Genomic DNA, 13,285 nt, shown 5'->3' with positions numbered 1-13,285 from the left:
TTTATTATTTTTATGTTATGTCAATGATATGCCTATCAGTGTCAAGTGCAAACTCCTACTGTATGCAGATGACAGTGCTCTGTTAGTGTCAGGTAAAGACCCACAAGATATATCTAATGTAATAACACTGGAACTGGAGTCCTGCAGCAAATGGTTAGTAGACAACAAACTATCATTACACCTAGGGAAAACTGAAGCCATTCTCTTTGGCACAAAACAAACTGAGAAGGGCAAATAATTTTAATGTCCAGTGTAATGGGGAGCCCATCACTTCAGTTTCCTCAGTAAGATATCTGGGAATCCCCTTTGACCCATGCATGTCAGGAGAACTGATCAAGAACAGCGTAGTAAGGAAAGCGAATGCCAGACTGAAGTTCCTCTACAGACAAGCACAGTGTCTACCTACTGAGGCTCGCAGGACCCTATGTCTAGCCCTTATACAGTGTCATATGGACTATGCTTGCTCTTCATGGTACTCTGCCTTGACAAAAAAAACTGAAAGATAGATTGCATATCACCCAGAACAAAATGGTGAGATTCATCCTGGGGCTGGGACCAAGAGAACATGTAGGCCAGGATGAATTACAGCAGTTGGATATGCTGAATGTTGAAGACAGAGTAAAACAACTCAAGCTAAATCATGTTTATAAAATTGCTCACAAACAATGTCCAGAATATCTTGCTGTCAATTTTGTCAAGGTTGGGAACCAAAGCAATCATAGTACTAGGGGGAGAGAGCACAACTTTGTAGTACCCACAGTCAGTGGCCAGGTGTCAAACGCCTTTTATTGTACAGCAATAAAGGAATGGAACAGACTGCCCGCACATGTCAAAGCCAGTCATAGCATGAACCAGTTCAAGAAGAGTGCCAAAAGGTGTCTGATGAATGTAGCTACAGAAAGGGAGGGGAATTATTTTCTATTTTTTTAGCTAACATACGTGTAAATTTTACCTTATCCCTAGTAATGACCCTCGTATTGTAGATAGTCTTAATGACCCTCGTGTAGTAGATAGTCTTTTTAGTATGATAATAAGATGTTATCTTCATTGTAGAATAATAAGAAAATATTATAACCTTTATATTATAATAATAAGGTAAAAGGACCCCAATGGAAATAAGTCACTCTGTCTGACTTTTTTGGGTTATCCCAGGTTCTCTACACATATGCTGCTATGTATGATAATTCTATGTAACTGTATTTGTGTATACCTGAATAAACTTACTTATACAATCATTGCTGGTACACACACACCCACATGAACAATCATCATATGTACACCCACTTGTACACATCCACACAATCACTGCTGGTACACCCATGTGAACAATCACCACATGTACAACCACATGTACACACACAATCATTACTGGTACACCCACATACCCACGTGAATAATTGTCACATGTATACACACACACACACACACACAATCACTGCTGGTACACCCACACACCCACGCGAACAATCATCACATGTACACCCACACACCCACGTGAACAATCGTCACATGTACACCCACACACACACAATCACTGCTGGTACACCCCCCCCACTCGAACAATCGTCACATATACACCCACACACCCATGTGAACAATCGTCACATGTACACCCACACATACACACAATCACTGCTGGTACACCCACACACCCACGTGACCAATCGTCACACGTACACCCACACGTACATACACACAATCATTACTGGTACACCCACATAGCCACGTGAATAACTGTCACATGTATACACACACAATCACTGCTGGTACACCCACACACCCACGTGAACAATCATCACATGTACAACCACACATACACAATCATTGCTGGTACACCCACACACCCACGCTAACAATCGTCACATGTACACCCACACACCCATGTGAACAATCGTCACATGTACACCCACACATACACACAATCACTACTGGTACACCCACATACCCACGTGAATAACTGTCACATGTATACACACACACACAATCACTGCTGGTACACCCACATACCCACGTGAATAACTGTCACATGTATACACACACACACAATCACTGCTGGTACACCCACACACCCACGTGAACAATCGTCACATGTACACACACAATCATTACTGGTACACCCACATACCCATGTGAATAATTGTCACATGTATACACACACACACAATCACTGCTGGTACACCCACACACCCACGCGAACAATCGTCACATGTACACCCACACACCCACGTGAACAATTGTCACATGTACACCCACACATACACACACACACAATCACTGCTGGTACACCAACACACCCACGCGAACAATTGCCACATGTACACCCACACACCCACGTGAACAATCGTCACATGTACACCCACACAATCACTGCTGGTACACCCACACCCCCACTCAAACAATCGTCACATGTACACCCACACACCCACGTGAACAATCGTCACATGTACACCCACACGTACATACACAATCACTGCTGGTACACCCACAAACCCACGTGAATAACTGTCACAGGTATACACACCCACACACTCACGCGAACAATCATCACATGTACACCCATACACCCACGTGAACAATCGTCACATGTACCCCCACACATACACACAATCACTGCTGGTACACCCACACACCCACGTGAACAATCGTCACATGTACCACACACACACACACAATCATTGCTGGTACACCCACATACCCACGTGAACAATCGTCACATGTACACACACACACAATCATTGCTGGTACACCCACGTGAACAATCGTCACATGTACACCCACACGTACATACACACAATCATTACTGGTACACCCACATACCCACGTGAATAACTGTCACATGTATACACACACACAATCACTGCTGGTACACCCACACACCCACATGAACAATCGTCACATGTACACCCACACACCCACGTGAACAATCGTCACATGTACACCCACACATACACAATCACTGCTGGTACACCCACACGCCCACGTGAACAATCGTCACATGTACACCCACACACACACAATCACTGCTGGTAAACCCACACATCCACGTGAACAATCGTCACATGTACCCCCACACATACACACATACACACAATCACTACTGGTACACCCACACCCACGTGAACAATCGTCACATGTACACCCACACACCCATGTGAACAATCGTCACATGTACACCCACACACCCATGTGAACAATCGTCACATGTACAACCACATGTACACACACACACACATAATCATTGCTGGTACACCCACGTGAACAATCGTCACATGTACAACCACATGTACACACACACACACACAATCACAGCTGGTACACCCACGTGAACAATCATCACGTGTACACCCACACAATCACTGCTGGTACGCCCACACACTCACATGAACAATCGTCACATGTACACCCACACACCCATGTGAACAATCGTCACATGTACACCCACACATGCACACAATCACTGCTGGTACACCCACATGAACAATCGTCACATGTACACCCACACACCCATGTGAACAATCGTCACGTGTACACCCCCACACACACCCACGTGAACAATCGTCACATGTACACCCACACAATCACTGCTGGTACACCCACACACCCACATGAACAATCGTCAAATGTACACCCACACATACACACCCACACAATCACTGCTGGTACACCCACACACCCACGTGAACAATCGTCACATGTACACCCACACACCCACGTGAACAATCGTCACATGTACACCCACATACCCATGTGAACAATCATCACATGTACACAGACACACAATCATTGCTTGTACACCCACATACCCATGTGAACAATCGTCACATGTACACCCACATACCCACGTGAACAATCATCACATGTACACAGACACACAATCATTGCTTGTACACCCACATACCCACGTGAACAATCGTCACATGTACACCCACATACCCACGTGAACAATCATCACATGTACACAGACACACAATCATTGCTTGTACACCCACATACCCATGTGAACAATCGTCACATGTACACCCACACACAATCACTGCTTGTACACCCACACACCCACGCGAACAATCGTCACATGTGCACCCACACACCCACATGAACAATCGTCACATGTACACCCACACATACACACCCACTCCCACGTGAACAATCGTCACATGTACACCCACACACCCACGTGAACAATAACATTTATGCCCACACAAACACACAATCACTGCTGGTATGCCCACACACCCACGTGAACAATCGTCACATGTACACCCACACACCCATGTGAACAATCGTCACATGTACACCCACACACCCACGTGAACAATAACATTTATGCCCACACAAACACACAATCACTGCTGGTATGCCCACACACCCACGTGAACAATCGTCACATGTACACCCACACACCCATGTGAACAATCGTCACATGTACACCCACACACCCATGTGAACAATCGTCACATGTACACCCACACACCCACGTGAACAATAACATTTATGCCCACACAAACACACAATCACTGCTGGTATGCCCACACACCCACGTGAACAATCGTCACATGTACACCCACACACCCATGTGAACAATCGTCACATGTATACCCACACGTACACACACACAATCACTGCTGGTACACCCACACACCCACATGAACAATCGTCACATGTACACCCACACATACATACAATCACTGCTGGTACACCCACTCACCCACATGAACAATCGTCACATGTACACCCACACAATCACTGCTGGTGCACCCACACACCCACGTGAACAATCGTCAAATGTACACCCATGTAAACAATCATCACATGTACACCCACGTAAACAATCGTCACATGTACACCCACGTAAACAATCGTCACATGTACACCCACACTCCCACGTAAACAATCGTCACATGTACACCCACGTAAACAATCGTCACATGTACACCCACACACCCACGTAAACAATCATCACATGTACACCCACGTAAACAATCGTCACATGTACACCCACGTAAACAATCGTCACATGTACACCCACGTAAACAATCGTCACATGTACACCCACAAAATCACGTAAACAATCGTCACATGTACACCCACGTAAACAATCGTCACATGTACACCCACGTAAACAATCGTCACATGTACACCCACGTAAACAATCGTCACATGTACACCCATGTAAACAATCGTCACATGTACACCTACGTAAACAATCGTCACATGTACACCCATGTAAACAATCGTCACATGTACACCCACGTAAACAATCGTCACATGTACACCCACGTAAACAATCGTCACATGTACACCCACGTAAACAATCGTCACATGTACACCCACGTAAACAATCGTCACATGTACACCCACGTAAACAATCGTCACATGTACACCCACGTAAACAATCGTCACATGTACACCCACGTAAACAATCGTCACATGTACACCCACGTAAACAATCGTCACATGTACACCCACGTAAACAATCGTCACATGTACACCCACGTAAACAATCGTCACATGTACACCCACGTAAACAATGGTCACATGTACACCCACGTAAACAATCGTCACATGTACACCCATGTAAACAATCGTCACATGTACACCCACGTAAACAATCATCACATATACACCCATGTAAACAATCGTCACATGTACACCCATGTAAACAATCGTCACATGTACACCCACGTAAACAATCGTCACATGTACACCCACGTAAACAATCATCACATATACACCCATGTAAACAATCGTCACATGTACACCCACGTAAACAATCGTCACATGTACACCCACGTAAACAATCGTCACATGTACACCCACGTAAACAATCATCACATGTACACCCACGTAAACAATCATCACATGTACACCCACGTAAACAATCACATGTACACCTACGTAAACAATCATCACATGTACACCTACGTAAACAATCATCACATGTACACCCACGTAAACAATCATCACATGTACACCCACGTAAACAATCGTCACATGTACACCCACGTAAACAATCACATGTACACCCACATAAACAATCATCACATGTACACCCACGTAAACAATCATCACATGTACACCCACGTAAACAATCGTCACATGTACACCCACGTAAACAATCATCACATGTACACCCACATAAACAATCATCACATGTACACCCACGTAAACAATCATCACATGTACACCCACGTAAACAATCATCACATGTACACCCACGTAAACAATCATCACATGTACACCCACACTAACTTCAGCTCAAAATACAAAATATTCATGTTAATGACCACAAGATATATAATACGTACTTTTATAATCAACACTTAATTGAAGCTGCGACAATTTTTTCTGACTTAATACAAAATTACTATTCAAACAAACTATGCCTAAATAAACATTGTAATTAATAAGAATTCAACCAACCTTAGTCAACTACATAAATTTTATATTTAGCTTATAACAGAGTGTTTCAAAAATATAACCCAATTTCAATTGGATCCATCTTTTGACACACCCTGTATTTTTTATATATTTATATACATATACATATATATATATATATATATATATATATATATATATATATATATATATATATATATATATATATATAAATGGTTAAAGGAACTTGAAATATATATTAACCATACCATATTTTTAACACAGTTTTTTGTAGAAAAATACATCACAGTTTTAAAATGTCTCAAATGGCTATTATATAATATTTAAATGGCATTCGAAACAAAATTTTTGGCTGTGGTCACACTGCGCGAGAACGGCCTTACACTACGACACACCGATGCAATTGAGATCAAGAGAACCTTTACCTTCGGGAAGGAACCTTTCTCCTCCTGACAAGGCGTATCGAGAAAAACCAAACATGAAGGCAAAAAATGTTCCATGGAGTACTGGGGTCCCTGGCTTACGAACTCAGTGGCGATGAACACTTATGAACGATGTCCACAGGTTGTGACTGTCCGGCTCTTCGTTTGCAATCCATCTCATTGTAGTTATTTGAGTAATTTAGTAACCAACTTTAATCAAATTATATTCTAGATTTAGATATAGTGACTAAAAATTATATACTAGATTTAGATATAAATAGCGACTAAAATTATATAATAGATATAGTGATAAATTATATACAGTGGACCACCGCTTAACGATCACCTCCAAATGCGACCAATTATGTAAGTGTATTTATGTAAGTGCGTTTGTACGTGTATATTTGGGGGTCTGAAATGGACTAATCTACTTCACAATATTCCTTATGGGAACAAATTCGGTCAGTACTGGCACCTGAACATACTTCTGGAGTGAAAAAATATCGTTAACCGGGGGTCCACTGTATTAGATTTAGACAGAGTGACTAAAGTTATATAATATTTAGATGATTTATAATGACTAAAATTATAGACTAGATTTAGATACAAATAGTATTTTTTTTAATGAACTGGCAGCATCCCACCAAGGCAGGTTACCCAAGAAGAAAAATGAAAGTTCCTCTTTTTATATTTAGTAATTTATACAGGATATCATGTTCTTATAATTCTTATAATTATTTTTCCCAAAATACAACTGTATTATTATTAACTTGATTCCAAGCCTTTTATTGTACCAAATAATATATCTATTATAAATATGTTTTGATAACTAAGATGTACGGCTCAATAGAGAAAAAAAAAATTATTTTAATTTACGATTTTTTGGACTATTTCCTTCTCACCACTAAAATTTAAATATTTTGACTAAAAATCAATTATTTTAGAAATTGAGACAAAGTTACAACTGATGAAAACCTGGTATACAATACTGGCGTATTGTGGTTCAAGAGACATGAGTACAGTAAGTGCTCGACTTACAAACATGTTCAGAACCTTACGTATTGTGTATAATAACATTAAACACAATAATGATGTACACAATACAGAAGATTCGCAACGTGTTCGTAAGTTGAGGACTTACTGTAAACATTTCGGAAATACTATGGTTCCGAAATGTTTTGGTTCTGGGACCTGGTTCACTCAATGTAAATTGAACAAGGTCCTAAAACCAAAAACATTTCCATAACAATATGTGCTAAGTATATACTAACGAGTCTTCCACCACAATTTTCATGAACGCTGAGTCGCAGTAATAGTCGTGTGTCTTGAATCGTTTTCTAGAGTGGTAAATTTGGGGTTACAAAGTGTTCATTCGTAAGCTCAACCACAGGGAGCGCAGTCCGTTCGTAAGTTGGGGACCCCATTATACAGAAAAATATGGCAAAGTAGTGAAATGAATACAACACACTGTATCCAATTGATCTGCTAAATTAGTGAAAGAATGCATACAGTGCACTGCATCCTGGTGCTGTGGTTAGGTAAGGTTAGGTTAGGCTGGGTTAGGTTTGGTTCGGTTAGGTTTGGGTTACATTAAGTTGGGTTAGATTTGATTAGGTTAGATTAAGTTACATTAGGTTAGGTAATGTTAGGTCAGGTCAGGTTTGGTTAAGTCAGATTAAGTTGGACTGGGTTAGGTTAGGTTAGGCTGGGCTAGGTTTGGGTTACATTAATTTGGTTAGATTAAATTAGGTTAGGTTAGGTTAAGCTGGACTGGGTTAGATTAAGTTGGACTGGGTTAGGTTAGGTTAGGATGGGTCAGGTTAGGTTAAGTCAGGTTACGCTGCACTGGGTTAGATTAGGTTAAGTCAGGGTAGGATGGGTTAGGTCAGGTCAGCTGAGGGATAAGTGAGGTCAGGTTAGGATGGCCTGGGCTAGGTCGAGTCAGGCTAGAGTAGATCAGGTGAGGTTGGACAAGTTAGGTCAGTGAAAAAATGAATACAGTACATGGCCCTGTATCCAAGTGCTATAGTGAGTAATCTTAAAAGAATGTAATTAGACATGTACTGCATAATAGAATGTGCAAAATGAAGGTCACTCTCAGTAACATTAAACAATAGACAGAAAAATGAACATCAACCACATTAAACAGTCGAATTTTAGCCAAGCCAATGAAGGCATATCTAATCTACGGGAAAATATATTACTAGATACAAGTGCAGGTTGGTGCAAGCATGCAGAGTGCAACACTGCAAGGATCTGTGGTTATGAAAAAATCCTTAATCATAAGCCAAACTGTAATCCTTAAAACGAACTTGGTAAATCTTATATAGCATGTATTAATACTATTTAATTTTCTCGTGTTCATTGTAATTCCTAAATTAATTGTTAAGTCTGCCCGACATGCCTCGGCATGATAGCGGCTTTCTTTGTACCGATCAAATTATGAAATGTAAACACACATTGTAACCTTAGCAAAGAAATACAAAATTTTTTTTATTTTATACATTATTTTGTCACTTAGAGAACATATGTATAAGTAATCACTTAGTTATTGCCTTACTAGTCTTAAAATAAGCTTAAATTTGCCCGAAATGCTTTGCATATTAAGGGGCTTTCTGCATGCATGCCTAAATGTCACCCATCTTTGTACAGTGTATCTGAAGAAATATACATGCATCTTAATTGGCTATTTCAATGTGAGCTTTATTAATGAGGGTAAAATAAGCTTGTTATATTACTGGTAAAGTTCCTTTCCGAGCTTCACATTTTGAGCAAGGTATCTGAGCTCTCAAATGGACAGTTGGTAAATGAGGTGGCGACTGATATTATCAATATTATTTTCGTCTTAGAGGCTAGAGCATATTCTATAGATACTGACTTTATAAAGATTATATTTTAATCTGTAAGAAAATCCACATTACTTTAAAAATAACTCTTTTTTTTAATCTATTGTCTTGCAAAGACGGCATTTTATCATTAAGAAAATCTACATTACTTTAAAAAATAACTTTCTTTAAATATAATCTTAAAGAAATTCCCTTTCTCTCAGATCTAAATTATTGAAATTAAGAACACAAATTTTAAATTAAATTCTTTTTCAATAACCACAGCCTTCCAGAACGTTTAAAAATTCCAGTCCCAAAGGAATGTGTAGTTAAAAAAATAAAAATTTTAGGATTAAATCCCATTCAGAAGACCTTTAAACATGCACAGCCTGTGTCATCAGAAACTCACATCTTCAAAAAGTCGGCGAACACCATTAAAAACCTCGCCAGATACATCACTATACAACATAATGTAGGATAATGACCTGCAACTTCTCTGAAATTTGTTATGTCATTGTAGTTCTTAATTAGATACACGAGGGCCCCTCATATACAGGAGGGCCCCTCATATACAGGAGGGCCCCTCATATACAGCACCTCTTTGGTGTTCTATGTTTTCATTGAGTTTCAATTAAGTCATTGTTCCACCCACCGGTGACAATCGCCGGCGGGTGCAACATAACAAACAATGGTTCAATTTGAAGCTAAACAAAAATGTGGAACACTGAAAAGAGGTCTTGCATATGTGTGCCTTCCTATAACTGAGAAAATTAAGATGATTTGCAAAATCATTATGTTGTTATAGTCCTTAATTGAATAGTTAAAAATTTCAAGATGTGCTTTTCTGAACCGGAGTGTAGTGTGTTGACTTACTGGTCTGTATCTTCATTAACGAACATTTGCTGACCCCAAATAGACAGCATGGGGTCAACTATGCCAGTCTTCCTCGTCTGAAAACTATGTGTAAGGGAAAAGATTGTAGCATTAAGTGTTTGGGGGTAGAACAAGTGTGTGCCCTCAATTGATCTTTCCTAAGCACATGCTTAACACTCCATTTTCAACTTCACATGGGGGAAGACATGTTAGAATAAAAAATAAGGCAGAATACAGTAAATTTTCGATATTACGCACTAATGGGGGGGGGGAGCGTCCAAGTGTTCGTTAAATCAGAATAATCTTAAAAAGTGGCAGGAAAAGCTGAAGTACAGTACTGTACACTTTATACAGCACTGTACACTATACAGTACTATACACTTTATACAGACTGTACATACACTGAACATTGAAAATAAAGGAGTTCAAAGTATAATTTATTCAGTGAATTTATTATTATTAAAATTTTGTCTGTTATCTCAGAAGTCCGTTACATTGAAGGTTTACTGTATCAGATTTTAACAAACTTGAAAATTAATATTTGTTAAGTTCACTGCCCCACAGTTGAAGAATTAGTTGAGGAGAAGCAAGCATATGCTCACAAGTCTAAGGTTAACAGAATCAACACCCATGATGTCACCTGAGCCACAGTATTGAATACCACTGGAAGTGATATTTGATCCTGATGAATAAACAAGTACGGTCACAATATCATGACCGGAGCAATCCACAACTTAACCTCAAATCTGAGAGGCACTGTAAATCATCTTTGTTTCAGTCAGTCCTGAAACAATACAAAATTGCAATACAGTCATGCATTGCTTAACAATGGGGATACATTCTGAGAAATGCATTGTTGGACGATTTCGTGGTTGTGCGAACGTCATAGTGTACTTACACAAACCTAGATGGTATAGCCTACTACACACCTAGGCTATATGGTATACAGCCTAGTGTTCCTAGGCTACAAATCTGTACAGCATGTTTATTATGACTTGGGAGCCATGATGAACATTACACTAGATTAAATCCAGCATGAGAAAAAATGATGCTATCGAGAGATGCAGTAAACATGAGATGTATGAGGATGCTGCCGGCGTAACACCCCTACTTTTTTACACTAAACTTGTTTTTATAAATAGAAAGAGTACGCTCTAGAATTAACAATAAAAAGTAAATACATAGAGCAGTAATATAGTTGTTTATCATCACTGTTAAGTATTAAGTACTGTACATAATTGTACAGTACAGCGCAGTAGGATTCTTTACACCACCGCTATATATCATTGACTGAAACATCATTTTGCGGCGCATGACTATAGTCCAATTCTTTTTTTCAACGAACCGGCCATATCCCACCAAAGCAGGATGACCTAAAAACAAAAACCAAAGTCTAGTTATCTAAGGAAATACAACTGACAGTAAGCAGTAAAGACTTACAATACTGAGAGGTTGCAAGTGTATCTCATCAGCTATAAATTCCAGTCAGCTATTATAAAGCTCCTCTTTATGGTGCAAATCTTTTGCAAATGTAATTAAAAAAGTGCTCTCCAAAATGAGTAGCATATGAAGTGTAAAAAGGCACAATACTGTGCAATAACCCGCACACGGGCGACTGAAACTCATGACATTTCAGACCGACCTGGACCATTTAATGGACCAAGTTGAACCAAAACACTGTCACAGGTTTTTTTTCTATGTGCAGGTTATCCGCTGTTTCAGTTATCTGCGGTTTACCCTGACCCAAAAATAATCTTTAATTTTGTTTAATACCGGCCCTAAAGTGCAAAAGTAGTGATGGTGGGAATTGTTCAAAGCCCAAGAGAAGCTGTGAAGTGCTTCCCATCAGTGAAAAAGTGACAATTTATTAATTAAACTTCATCATAGGTGTGTACGTAAACAAAAAACAACTTATACATAGCGTTCGCTACTATCCACAGTTTCAGGTATCCACGGCAGGTCTTGGTACATATCTCCCATGGATATGGGGGGGGAGGCACTACTGTACTTTCAAAGCCTTTTAAGGTGGAATTCAGGATACACTCTTACTCTCTCAAAAGCTTTTAAGAAAATCACAATATGCAGAGGAGCTTTATGAGGGAATTGACTCGCCATTTCCTCTAGATGAACTATTATTACTCATCTAATGATATCTCAAATTTAAGTTAACTGTGATTTGCTGATAAGTATGACCAAAATTTTTTTATTTTTTTGATCTTGTTTCAAAATGAGAAACTCTCATTAATATTTCACGAACATGCGTGATACTCGAGAAATTATTCTCGTATCTTCCAAACATATGTGATAATAGAAAAAATGTTATATAATCTTCCGAACGTACGTGATGACTCGAGAAATTACCCACACTCTTGCAGGCAAGCGTGTCACCTAGAAAAAATCTCCATCAGAGTCTTACAAAGACGCGTGTTGACTTATCAACACGCGTGTTGATATGTGGTACTTTTGCAGCTCAGGTGACATAGCCAGGCAAGACACTGAATGTAGTCTGATGTCTATATTTGTTATTAAAAATCGAGAGATGCAAACTGACTTAATCTTAAGAATTATGATAAATAATGATTTACTGTACCAGACACAATGAAAGTGATATTTTTAATGGCTGAGGCAGAAGTCTAAACAGCCTATACACTCTATATACAAATTGAACTATAAGAAATGTCTTTACAGAACACTGAAGAAAAGTTTTACGATGTGAAACTGAAAATCTACAAAGGACATCAATAAATATAAGAAATTAGTTACTTA

General features: G+C 39.5%; 1 protein-coding gene across 5 annotated transcripts in view; it reads right to left on the bottom strand.

Annotated features, from left to right (window-relative positions):
• Positions 1-13,285, bottom strand: part of Tomosyn (syntaxin-binding protein tomosyn) — a 567,161-nt gene that overhangs the window by 47,510 nt on the left and 506,366 nt on the right. For 4 of the 5 annotated variants that reach the window (XM_070105267.1, XM_070105270.1, XM_070105269.1 and 1 more), the window contains exon 20: positions 10,520-10,603. The exons of the other annotated variant lie outside the window; for it this stretch is intronic. In XM_070105267.1, the coding sequence (XP_069961368.1) occupies positions 10,520-10,603 (84 nt within the window). The remainder of the gene's footprint in view (positions 1-10,519; positions 10,604-13,285) is intronic. 5 annotated transcript variants of the gene reach the window in all.

The sequence above is a fragment of the Cherax quadricarinatus genome, chromosome 98 (assembly GCF_038502225.1).
Source record: "Cherax quadricarinatus isolate ZL_2023a chromosome 98, ASM3850222v1, whole genome shotgun sequence".
Taxonomy (NCBI): Eukaryota; Metazoa; Arthropoda; class Malacostraca; order Decapoda; family Parastacidae; genus Cherax; species Cherax quadricarinatus.
This window is presented reverse-complemented; position numbering and strand designations above follow the sequence as displayed.